The sequence below is a fragment of the Artibeus jamaicensis genome, unplaced genomic scaffold (genome assembly GCF_021234435.1).
Source record: "Artibeus jamaicensis isolate MK-2021 breed Jamaican fruit bat unplaced genomic scaffold, CSHL_Jam_final contig_685, whole genome shotgun sequence".
In the NCBI taxonomy this organism is placed as follows: Eukaryota; Metazoa; Chordata; class Mammalia; order Chiroptera; family Phyllostomidae; genus Artibeus; species Artibeus jamaicensis.
The window spans coordinates 22,438,653-22,451,408 of NW_026521924.1; the positions used below are offsets into that span (position 1 = coordinate 22,438,653).

Consider the following 12,756-nt stretch of genomic DNA (forward strand, 5'->3'; position numbering starts at 1 on the left):
TGGGATTTATTTAGAGGTACAAGAACAGGAGTGAAGTAGGGCCTCAGGGGATATATGGTAAGAACCTGGGTCCTGAACTCTATCAGGCTCTTCTTTTCATTCATTTGTTGATTATACTTCTACATGCTCTGTTGCTGGGTGCTAAAGATTGAGTGCTAAGCAAGATAGGTCCCCACCCTTCGACAGGGAAGACAGACATAAAACCATTAACTGTCCCCTCTCGGTAACTTATTAACAATTGTGATAAATGTTGCAAATGAAAAGGACACCACCACAAGAGGCACTTGAGCTGGCTGGGGAAGAGGGAGTCAGAGAGTACTGTGAGTGTGGGGGTCACTTTGAGAACATGATAAGGTTGAGCTTTGAAGCATTCACAAGAATTAATCCCAAAGTATTTACCACTAGATGTGATAGAGATGATTTCAATGGTTCACAGATGAACACTTTTTGTATTTATTTGTAAATGATTTCATAGAAAATACTATTTTTTAGGACGAAGAGTATCATTTTAAATATTAAGTAATAATTGTGGAAGTGGTAATAGATATGACAAAATTCACAAAGGTCACACTTGAATTAAGTGGGTTATGCAGGGTCTTGCCAGCTACTTTAAGAATTTCGAGCTTTATATTAGGAGTGATGGAAAGTACTATGGGAAGGGGATGATCATTAAGTCTCTGAATGAAAACATTACTTCTGCTACTGTTGGTGAGCAGTTTGTGAGAGACCCAGGAATGAGGCAGGCACTGCTGTTAGGAGTCTATTTTAATAATACAAGCAAGAGATAATGCCCACTGGGCAGGTGTGTGGGAAGGGGAAAGAAATAGGTGGATTAAAGAAATGCAATCAGCGGGACTAATGAGAAATGAGGGACAGGATGGTGTCCAGGGTGGAGCTTTTCTAGCTGGGTGGAGGAGACAGATGGTGAGTTCAACCCTGGAGAAGCTTGCGAGGTGCCCAAGTGTAGATGTTAGGGAGGTCACTTATCTCTAACATAGTTTAACTTAAGTAAGATAAGCGATTTCACAGAGCTAGTCTGCATATTCAGAGCGGAGTACACAGTAAATGTTCCATAAACGGCAGCTCTGCTTGCTTCTGCCCTATAGTGAGCTAGTGATTCAGCGCCGGTCAGAGCCCGGTCGTGTTTACCCCAGGTCTAGTTCCCTCTGGTCTTTTGCGCCCGCCACCCCCTTTCTCAGCACAATTCCTGGCTCACAGTGTTTGTTCAAGTGTATGCAGAATGAACGAATGAAATTAGGTCTCTTGTGACCCAACGCTACATGTACCCGGCTGAAAACTGGACCTGAACCAGACCTTTGGCTGGTTGTAAAATTAAATTTTAAGAAGTGGGCATGAAATAATATACAAGTTGGAAAGCCTGGACAAAGGCTGGGGCGGGGGCTCCTCCCGCCAAGCGGCCTCGGGGTCTGGTTAGAGAGCGAGGAAGCAGCGGTGGGAGCTCTGGGGACCCCTGCCGCCGAGACACCCGCAGTTCTGGGAAGATGCAGAAGCGATGTCCAGCTCCGCCGGGGCTTGGCGCGGTCCCGCCGCGGTCTTTAAAGGCCCACCACGTGGCCCCGCTGCCGGCTTGGGTCCGGAGGCGGTGTCCAGGCTGCGCCTGCGCAATGCTTAGCAAGAGGGGCCCCAGGTTCCGAGAAAAAAAAGCGCTGGGAGAGGAAGGGTAGGTTGTTCGGAGTGGGCGGCCGTGGGAGGAGTCGGCTGCTCATGCAAATCACAGCGTCGCGCGTGGGCTGGGGCGGGGCTTGAGATGCAAAGCCCGGTCCTCTTTGGGTAGCGCGAGGGGGCGGGCCCCACAACCCCCGGCCTCTTTCCGCGAGTCTCTGACGTCGCCGACGTCTCGTTTAAAAGCGGCCGCGCAGGCGCAGTGAGCCGAAATGCGAACTTAGGCTGTTACACAACTGCTCGGGTCTGCTCTCTTCGCCTGCTCAGCAGCCCGTGAGCATCGCAGCCGCTGTTGCCGCCTCAGCGGTTCCGGGGGTGTAGACCCGCCGCCACCCCGCTGCCGCTTACCCGCGCCTTCGGGAGCCACTGAGAGCACCCGTCCGTCCGCACAGGCCGGCCCCGACCGTCTGTGTCTACTCGGCGCCCCTTGCCGCACGCCGCGCTCCGCCACTCCGGCCGAAATGAGTGGGGACCATCTGCACAATGATTCCCAGGTACAGCCCGACCTTCCGGTCTCGCGTCGGACCCCGCAGCCCCGGCTCTGACCCCGCCGCTTTGACAGGCCGGAGCTCCCCGGCCAGGGGCAGCCGGCCGGAGGGAATAGGATTTTTAGACCCCGGACGAAAGCCCCGAAGTTATAGTTTGGGGGAATGGTTGCCCTTTCGGGCCGTTCCCGGGGCCCCAATCCCTGGGGGCGCGCGGTGGGTTAGGCCCCTGGCCGCGCGCGGTCACCCGCGGGGTTCATGTGCCTCTTGTTTCATATTCCCTCCTTTTCTCTCTCCAGATCGAAGCGGATTTCCGATTGAATGGTGAGTGTAACCCCCGCCCCGACCTCGGGCCCCCCAGTCGCCCGCCGGCTACCCCCGCGCCGGGCCAGAGGACAGACATGGCGTCCCAGAGACTAAGTCCCGGCTCCTCGCTCACCGGCCCCATTGTTCCCATCGGGCCGCCTCTAAACCCCCTTTCCGGGGATCCCAGCCCCCCCACATCGCGGCCCTCCCAAGAGGGGGCAACGGAGACCCCGTGTCGCCTAACGCCGGCCCTGGGACAGCCTTTCCGCGCCCGGATTTCTCCCGGGAAAGTCGCCTTGTCGACAGTCGGGACTTAGTCTCTGCGCCATTTTCTTTTTCTCTCTCCTCTCCTTTCTGTGCCTGTGTCTCTTTCTCTTCCCTCCCTCGGCTCCTTCCTTGAGCTGCCCAGAAAGCTTTCTGCAGAGCAAAGCCATATAAATCACAGACCTCACCAGAGAGGGAAGGGTGGGAGACTGAATTGTTACTATTTTTTCCAAAGAGAACTTTATTTTGCCGGTTATTCCCTTTCTGCTTCGTTTGTTTCCTTTTCTGTTTCCAGAATGAAAGCTCTCCTTTGGCAACTGTTGATTTTTTTTTTTTTTTTGGTAAGATGTTTATGATAGGAATTACGGCTCTAAAATTAAAGTCACCCTTTGTAGAGTTCTTCATATTTTGGGATTGTTTTTCCCAAGTTGTGTTGTTTGCAAAGGTGGTAATACCTCCCTTCAGAAAGTTTGCAAGTTCTCTGTGGGGCATCCAGTGTAAATGTTGGACTCCAGCATACTGATTTATTTTAAAAAATTATAAAGTGTTATTGACTAGAACTTTTGGATGTGGCTAAGGTTCCTAAGGGCAGGGTTTTTTTTTTGTTTTTGTTTTTAAGAATTGCAGTTTAGTGTACTTGTCAGGGGGAAAAGGTTGTTGAGCATCTCATCATGGTCCTGGTGTATTGGCATTTTCTTTTGGACTGTGGAGAAGATTTTATTTATTGAAACAAAGAGTGGCCATTACCCATCCCTGCTTCCTGTTCATTCTTTTTCAAAAGCCGCTGTTTTTCAGGAATCCAGAGCGACTTACTTTTTCCAGATCTTTATGTTTTTGAACCTGGTTCAGCCAAATTAAGGCATTTATTCTTTGAATATTTCCACTTTAGTTATCCAGTGAAGATTCCTCCCCAATAAAAGGCTCACTCTTTGGGCTTTTCAACAATCCTAGTGAGAGAAGCACATCATAGGGAGAGAAGGTTCTCTCTCTGTGATGTGCTGGGAATTCCCACTGATTCTGTTGGTACATAATCCTGCTCGATTGAGTTTGGGTTCCGGGAACCTGTCCAGTGGAAGAAGCTGATGAGTAGCTTTTCTGATGTTGCAATCAGCAGTCCATCATGTTAGCCTGCTCTACTGAGAGCGGCCTTATGTTCAGATTTTGAAGTGGGGACATCCAGCAAGAGATGGTACTCTGCCAGGAGATATTCTGGTTAAGTTAAAGTATAGCATTTCTTGAGCACCTACTAGGTCAAGCACTGTGCTTACTGCTAGCAGCTGAACCTTTTGCCACAATGCTGCTCTTGCCCTCAATCCAGTCTATTGGGGGAGATGTAATTAGTTAATTATAAGGTAGATGCTAGGGTATATTATACCCAAATGCTCTGGGAAACTAGGGGACTTAATTTTGTCTGGGGGTGGGGAAAGTTTCTCAGGAGGTGACTTCTGAGCTGGGTCTTAGGCAAGACTAGATGGATGCTGAATGTCAGGGGCCAGAGTATTTCTTAACTGTTTAGCCAAAACCTATCAGGATTTTAAAAAGAGGGTATTGAGGCCCCTGCAGTTCAGAAAACTGCAAAGAATATAAATGTTTCTTTGGGATGTGGGAGCACAGAAAGGATGTGATGGGTGTAAGAGGTCCTTTTAACTTCTCTTGGAGGAAGGTAGGATCTTAATACAGAAAAAGTGTGTTCTTTTAACTTTCAGACTGGGTTGAGTGGGTAATATATTTAGTAGTGAAACAGGTTAGTCCCTTCTCAGAAAGTTAGTATGGTTCTCACCTAACTTATACAAAGGAAATATTGAGTATGTGAATGATTGTGGGCTGGGTAGGTTATTGATTTTTAGTGCCATTTTTGTACAGGCTGAAGTAAACTGAGTATATTAACTTACAGAGTGTGTTTGCTCACTTGTAATAACAGTTGTTGCTAGTATTTATTGAATACATCCTGTCTGCCAGGCATGAATAACAGCTCTTTCCATGGATCATCTAACTTAGTCCTCAGGAGGGCCCTTATGATTTAGGTACTGTCATCTCCGTTTAACAGATGAGGAAATCGAGGCTTAGGTTTATTTACCAGCTTGCCCGAGGGCAGTGATTTGGGGGCTTCAGAGGTCACAGGTTTAGCCACTGTGCTGTATATGGAATTCTGGTATGATTCTGCTAGAAGCGGCACGGCTCTACTTTCTTACAGAACAGAAAAGGGCAAGAGGGCAGAATTGGATAGTTGGTCATTTACTTACTTTCTAATCTGAACCTGCTCCTTCAAGGGAAAAAGCACCTCAGCTGCCCTCACACCAACCTGAGGGGCTGGCACTGGAGTGATTATCTTTGTAAGTAGTGCGTAGAAGTGAGATGTAGAATTAGTGACTGTGTGTTTGCTCTTGTAAGTAACACGCTGGTAATTAGAGATTGATTTATGTAACTCTTAGTAGTTCCAAGAAAGTAAAAGTCAATGTTTGATTATGCCCAAGACATGTCATTATTGAACTTTGTATTAAGAGTTTGCTTAAGTTTGATTTTAAGGGGACCTAACTTAAACCCATCTTACAGATTAATTGTGCAAGTTCATCATATTAAAACAAGCATCCCTCATTTTGCCTGACCCCATCCCTGAAGATCTAAAACATTTTTGCCCCTTGGAGCTCATTCTTTACAATAGTTAAAACTGTTGCCTGCGCTTAGTAGAATGTAGAACATCCTGACTGACATTCAGCTGCTGGGAAAATTTATTATCTGTGAAATGTATTTGTATTTAAAATATTGACTGAGCTGGGAGTTCAGGAGCAGAAACTATAACCTCTTTTCCCTAAATGAGAAAACTTCCTAAGTACTGGTAGCCCTAGTTGTAGTGGGGCCGAGTCATTGTCACAGTAGTGTGCAGACTGCCCAGCTGTCTGTAGAGTTGATCATGGTATCGTCAGGTTGGGGGTGTAGTGATCCTTTAGCTGGTTCAAGGACTTGAAGTTTTGCCTATCTATTTTGTAGAGTTGTGGGGTTCTTCCCTCCCCAGCTGAGCAAAGTATAATGCAGGATTCCATCAGTGATTCTGAGAGATGTTGTATGGGATCATCATTTGAAACCATCTTGTGTTGATTCTACTGAGTTTAATGGATTCAGATTGGATGGAGGAATGAAATATAAGTTGTTCCTGATGTTAACAGATAAGTTGTACTTTGGTACTGTTGGGTGTGGATTGGGGTGGGGGATGGGACGGCTAATGATGCAGCTATCTGAAAAGGCCCTTCACATTTTAAAAAAACTGCAAAAATGAGATTGGGCTCAATTTTTTCCTACATCTTCCTTCTTCAGTCCAAAAACACTGGAGCATGGGCTCCATTGTTGCCTTTCCTCGCACTGTAGCCCGCCAGACTTCTCAGGGCACCTCTACAGGTTTAGCAAGCTGCTGTAGAATCTTACACCTCACTTAGATATAAAGCAGAATTGCCTGCCTACATGTGTTTTTTGTATTACTAGCATATCAGAACTCAAACAAATTTCTGATTTCTGTATTCCCGGTAAAACAAGAAAATCCAGGAGAGTTAGTAAAGGAATCCGAAACACATCCTGGTTTGAAAGGTGAGCACTAGGTAATGCTGCTGTCTCTGATGCTTGCTTTTGTTTGGTAAGTAAAGTAAAAATGGAAAAGATGAACCCAGGGTCAGTCCCCAAATCTCATTTGAACCAGTAGCAGCAAAAAAAAAAAAAAAAAAGAATTGAGTCTGACTTTTTTCTTTAACATCAGCATAAAAATGGGGAATTGTGAGTTTGAAAAGGGATTTGTTAATTTGTTCTGGGTCTTAGTGAATTGTGAATTAGTATTCATTTATATGTTATACAGTGCCAGAGAGTCTTAACATGTCTTAAAGCTTATATTCCAAAATTAAGCTGTTGGGTTTTATTGTTTGTTTTTGGTATGTGGAGGAGTGTGTGTGTGCAAAAAGGTCTGCTTTTTGAGTCTGTAAATGTATTAGAGAAGGCTCTGTGCTGTGTATTATAATAACAGTTATCCTTTACTGTTATTGGTATGGGAAAGGATTCTGCTGTGCTGTCTAGATGTTATTATTTCATGTTAGGAGCCTTCGGGTTGTACTGAAATTATTTCATATTAGTTGGGTGTGAAATGAGTGTGTGTGTGTGTGTGTGTGTGTGAGAGAGAGAGAGAGAGAGAGAGACAGGTCTCTTAACAACTTCTGCCCCACTTTCAGTGCACGATAAAACTGGTTTGCCTCAAACCTATTTGTTTCCCCAAAAGTGTGTTTTGTGAGGGATTGCATCCTTTCCATATGAATCTATCTTGAAAGCTTTAGGTTCCCTTAGAAAAGTAGATGCAATTGTAATTATTTACATTTGAATGGGACTATGGAAAGGATTGAAATGAGTATTTGATGCGGGACCCTGGGTTAAAAAACCCTCTTGAAAGGTAGAGTCACTCATTGCATTTGGAGGTGGAAGAGAGCGAGTTGAGTGACTTTTCTGTGCCTTCTGTCTTAGATTATCTAGCTGCCCCTTAATTATCACAATAAAGGCATTGGGCAACAGTTGAGAATTTGGCTTCTTAAGGTAAAGAGTTTGGGATGGGAGACGTTCCTAACTGGTCCTTAAGAAGTGACTGAGGTATTGTGTTTAAAGGAAGCTTTCGATTGTGTTTAAACTTTGAGCAGTAATAATTGGAACAGGTCTTTCTATTTCCATGCCTAGTAAATCTGAACTTTGAGAAGCAGCCTTCCATCGCCATGGCTCCAAGTCAGTAGCTGCAGTAGGAAATCTGAAATAGAGGCAAATGGCATGGAATGATAAAGCAGTTTGCCAGCCCCAGCCCTTCCCTCACAACCTGCCTGTCTAGCTAAGGTGTGGGCAGTGTGCTCTGTTTTGAGAGCATGGGACGTGGGAACAGTGGAGCGGGATACAGAAGGGGGAGCAGGGAGTGCGGCGGCCTCGAGTATATTGGGTGGTAAAAGCTTTATTGCTTATAGTGGAGTATCTATCTATTCGATACTAATGGTATTTTTGGTAGTGTTACAGGAAGTGCCTGGTAGCTTGCTGAAATGATTTAATAGTAAATATTGTTTAACATGATATTTATTCTGTACGTTCAAGAGATTCTAATTTTTCAAACTGGGAGAGGAGTGACTTGGCTCATTATCTCAAGCATATTTCTATGGTTTCTAGGTTGTCATATTACCAAGCTCAACCAGCCATTATCAAAAATCTGTATCAGGTGTCTTTATCTGTCATTTAGGTCTCTAAATTTTAGTAAAGAAATAAACTCCAAGGAAGCTAGGCAGTTTAAGTTTTAAATTTCTTTTTGGGAGGTATTCATTTTTAATTCGTTGTCTTAAGTTTTTAGATCCACTCAGTTATCTCCCCGTCACCTTTACCTTATACCCTGTTCTTGAAGAACTTCTGAAATGTATTGCAGATACTTGTATTTACATTTCCTTTGGCCCTTCCCATTAGATTTGGGTTAAGGTGCATCTCTACTAGGCTGTTAATTCCTCTCTGAGCCTTTGAAGTTGACTAACTTTGTTTCTGTGGATTTAAGGGACCAAAGACCTCAGCTCATTAGCATTTCTGAGACACACCTAGATAAGCAACAACAGAGGGTGTTAACAAAAGCAATGAACAGTATTGGGGGCTTTACTCCTTTTTGTTGTTGAGAACAAGTTTAATAGATTCCTGGGTATTCTGATGCTTTCCAATATGCAATTTAAGAGCAAAAATCTGCCAACCCTTGAACCCAGTATTTGTACTTTTAGCACAGCCTAGCAAAGTTAGATGCTCGGGAGATTTATTGGAGGAGGTAACTGACTGTTTAGAATTTACCAAAACAATAAAATAAAATAAAACAAAATGTAAGTTGAAAGTATTACAGCAGAGTACACTAGAAATACACCTTTCTGCGGCTTAGTAAAATTCCAGATTTTAAGCTTACTACCATATATGAATGCCTAAACACATAGGCAAAGCTTCATAGACAAAATACTAGTTGGACAGAAGACTTATCAGCAGATGTGAGAATTGATGGATTAGGGGATCTCATTGGCTAAGATCCCTTACTGTACCCAAGTCCTATAACCCCTTTATTTCTTTGTACAATAGTTAGCTGTCTGGATGAAAAATAGCTGTCTGAGCTCTTGTATAGCAGCAGAGGGGGACGTGAGAGGAAGGGAACTAAGTTTGAGAGCTTAGTAAGCTCTACATTTTTGTATTCATTAAATCTGAATGTAATGCAAACAGTACAGATTGTATAGGTTTGTGGCAGAACCAGAGACAAAAGGAAATTTTTCATCTTCTATACCTTTTCCCCACCCCCTTTTTTAAAAAAATATTTTCTTTATTTATTTTTCGAGAGAGGGGAAGGGAAGGAGAAAGAGTGGGAGAGAAACATCAATGTGTGGTTGCCTTTCATGCATCCCCTGCCGGGAACTGGCCTGCAACCCAGGCATGTGCCCTGACTGGGAATCGAACCACAATACTCTGGTTCGCAGGCCCGCGCTCAATCCATGAGCTACGGCCAGCCAGGGCTCCCCACCCCTTTTTGGAAGTATACTGCCTTTCAGATTCCAGAAACCCCCACCCAGGCTGTAATTTGTCAGCATGTCGTAATTGCAGCTTGCCCTTAATTACCTGCTGGTAGAGAGAGCTCAGACCCCTCGCACCTGGAATGTTAGGTCTTCAAGAGATGCTTTGGTTTTAAGGCTGGAACTGGATTGATATTGAAGGGGGTAAGTGATGAAGAGAGAGCCTATTACACTCTGGAGTGGCTGTGGTAAAATAGAAAATTGGATTAGAAATCAGAAAAACCTCGATAAATCAGTCCTTCTTCTTACAATGAAACTTGCCCTGGCCACTATAGCTTGTTTTGTCGTGTATAAACAAGGATAATATTTCTATTTTCACAAACTATTGACAATTGAATGAGTATATGAACGTGCCTTTCTGCTCACATTTTAAAATTTAAGCTTTGGTCAGACAGCTTCTACATTCTCTGAAATGGACCTGTATTTGGAATGTTGGGTTTGAAGTGGTGATGTTGGTGGCTCCTTCCTTCACTGGTGTTCCCTGTTAATGCTTTCAGCCTTTCTGACCTACCTGTACAGAGTTAACAGTGGCATGCAGTGGGAGGTGGGTGACTCGACCTAACCGAACTGCGTGGCCTGAACTAATAATCGCTTCCAAGTAGGTGGTGTATATAATGGATTGGCCAACAGTCCGTATAGTTTTTTTCCATAGAATAAAGGACACATTTTTCATTTTTACCAATAACTTTATTGATTTGGATATTTTGTGTATATCAGCTATCTCCCGCTATTGGCTTCTAGTGGATAGAGGCCAGGGGTGCTGCTAAACATCTTCCAATGCATAGACAGCCCTACAGCAAAGAATTATTTGGCTAAAATGTCCGTAGTACCAAGAAACTTTGCAAATCGCATTTGACACATACAATCAATCACAGCACAAATCTTTTTTTGTGATTCACTTGCGTTTTTACCTTTCTTGAAATGATAAAGCATAATTCACCAAAAACGTTGCGTATTTTCTTTCATCTTCAATATTAAAATGCCTGCCCCCAAATTCACCAATTTTGGTTTTTATTTTAATGCACATTGATGTGACAGCTGTCATGATACAGTCTAACAAAATTGTTTTGAATGAAATTGAAGACAACTAAGCAGTACTAGAGCCATTGTATGGAAAAACCAAACTGACTTTTTAGCCATCCCAATATATCAGGTTCTTGTCTAAGACCAAGTCTGGGGCAAGATGGTTATTGCTAGAACTTCTTTCAGCTATAGAGAAGACAGGCTTAGAAATAAAAGAAGTATATTGATGTGGCTAATTTCTCAGTTCTTTAATAGAACTATAGATTTTCTATGAAGGGTACCCAGAGCTTTACCTTTTAGATGCATTTAATAAATGAACTGCCAAGATCGTTATTTGTGATTTTGTTTTTTAACCACAGAGCTCAATGTGTCTTGTGTTAGCATGTTTTTTTCCAAGGCCACTATTTTACTTCTCCCCAAAACATTTTTTTAATGCTCACCTGAGAACATACTGATTTTAGAGGGAGGGAGAGAGGGGAAGAGACAGAGAGAAACATCAGTCAGCTGCCTCTCAGTGTGCCTGATAGGGGACCGAACCCGTAGCCTAGGCATGTGCCCTGACAGGGGGCTGAACCCACAACATTTTCACTTATGGGACAACGCTCCAGTCAGTGGAGCCACACTGACCGGGGCGTCCCTAAACATTTTTAAACTGAGAAGACGTAAAGCACCTGAGTGACCTTAATTTTTCATTTATTCAGATGGTTGCTTAAAGTGACCAACTCAGCTATCTGTGAACTAGTCATGCTTGGGAACAAGAACCCCTTAGGTAATAAAGCTTAGGCAGGTATGCAGATTTAGTAGTAAACTCCATGTTAACACTTGTGTACGAGTCTAAGCATATGAGAGATGCCATGAAGAAGTTCTGTCTAGTCAGAGATTTCAGTAATGACTCTCTAAGTCTAGCTGGTGTTCATTATTGAATTGCCTTGAATTCGTTATTGTAGAAGTGCTACTTAAAGAAAATAAACTGCAGTCAGTTATGGGTGTGTTCACTAAGGTCCATTAGATTAAGCCAAATGAATCTTAGTCTCTTCTGAGAGTCATCAGAGGGTTATCGGGAAAGCATCACAGCAGAACAGACTTCAGAATTAATTAACATGCAGTTATAGGTAGGCCAGAGAAATGAACACTGCAGGATAGAAACTACAGAGTAGGGTCTAATTTTAAAGAGTCTTCAAAGGTAAAGTCTTCAAAAGGTAATCATCTTAGAAACGTGTGGTTCTTAAAGTCTATGGAAAAAACCTGTAGGAAAGTGATAGTTTATTAATGCCACATGGCTTGATTATTTATTAGTACTATATGGCTATATTGCCCTCAGTATGTGAGTGTCCAAGGTAGGATTGGACTCAAAAGTCTTAAGAACTTGGGCCTCTTTTGTTTTATATTATTTTTCTCTGATATGGAATGTGAATAGTTTGGAGGGGTACAGTGGAAGGGTGTCTGTCTCCTCTGTGCCCCAAATCAGGCAGCCATGACAGTGGAAAAAACAGAGCCTCTGAGTCAAGGGGAAGTTCATCTCTGAGCTTTAGTGCTTTGCCTGTGAACTAGGTCTAATAATCTCATAAGGTTGAAGGTTACAGACCATGCGAGGATCACTTTAGGAAAGGTAGAGTCTGGGAGAAAATTTTTAGTTCCTTGCCAGTCCTTTAAAAAAAAAAAAAAAAAAACCTTTCAGAGATTGTTTCATTAGTCTTTTGTATAAAGGGAACTTATTTAATTTCTTCAAATTTAGGTATTGTGAAATTTTACCCAAGTGGGAAGGTCACTAGGGAGCCTTGAATCTGATACTGTTGCTGTGAATCGGAGACAGGCTGGCGCAGGGGGGTGCAGGCTTGCTTGGCTTTGTGGCCGTGAAGAAACCACTTTTTACAAGTTAAATTAGTTTAAGAATCTTTGTCAGTGAATAACTTTCTCCCCTTTGCATTTGGGGTGGTGTGACATTTATATCTTACTTAGGAAGCTAAGAATTTCACATTTCATTGCAAGTGGAAAGTTGAAGTTGCCATATTCATTAATTAAAACATTCAAAAAATAAATACCAGTAACGACTAGACACAGATAAACGAGAGAAACCCATGTGGCTCTCTGAACACTTTGAAGTTGGTACGCTGTAGGTCTGTACAGGCACTGCCTCCATTGAGATTTCCATAGTTTTCTTTGGACTGCAGTGCAAAGGTCCATCATACCAGGGTGAATGGGGTAGAAGGTATCATACTTCCGACAGTTCATGCTCCACCATTAGTGAGAATGGTATCTCTGTGTACTTCCAATTCTAGGAGGGCTTTTTCCTTTTAAAAAAAATGGACACCTAAGTTCTTAATTTCCAAAGATGTTAAAACTTGTAGCTGTTCTAGAAAATGTTAGGGTTTTTTTTTTTTTTAAGATACCCGTAAACTTACTAAACCTTT

General features: G+C 43.2%; 1 protein-coding gene across 1 annotated transcript in view; it reads left to right on the forward strand.

The window, feature by feature from the left end:
* The first annotated feature begins 1,885 nt into the window (after window positions 1–1,885).
* Window positions 1,886–12,756, forward strand: part of TOP1 (DNA topoisomerase I) — an 85,953-nt gene continuing 75,082 nt past the window's right edge. Inside the window, exons 1-2 of the mRNA XM_053671322.1 lie at window positions 1,886–2,177; window positions 2,468–2,492. Coding sequence (XP_053527297.1) covers window positions 2,145–2,177; window positions 2,468–2,492 — 58 coding nt within the window. The 5' untranslated portion in view covers window positions 1,886–2,144. The remainder of the gene's footprint in view (window positions 2,178–2,467; window positions 2,493–12,756) is intronic.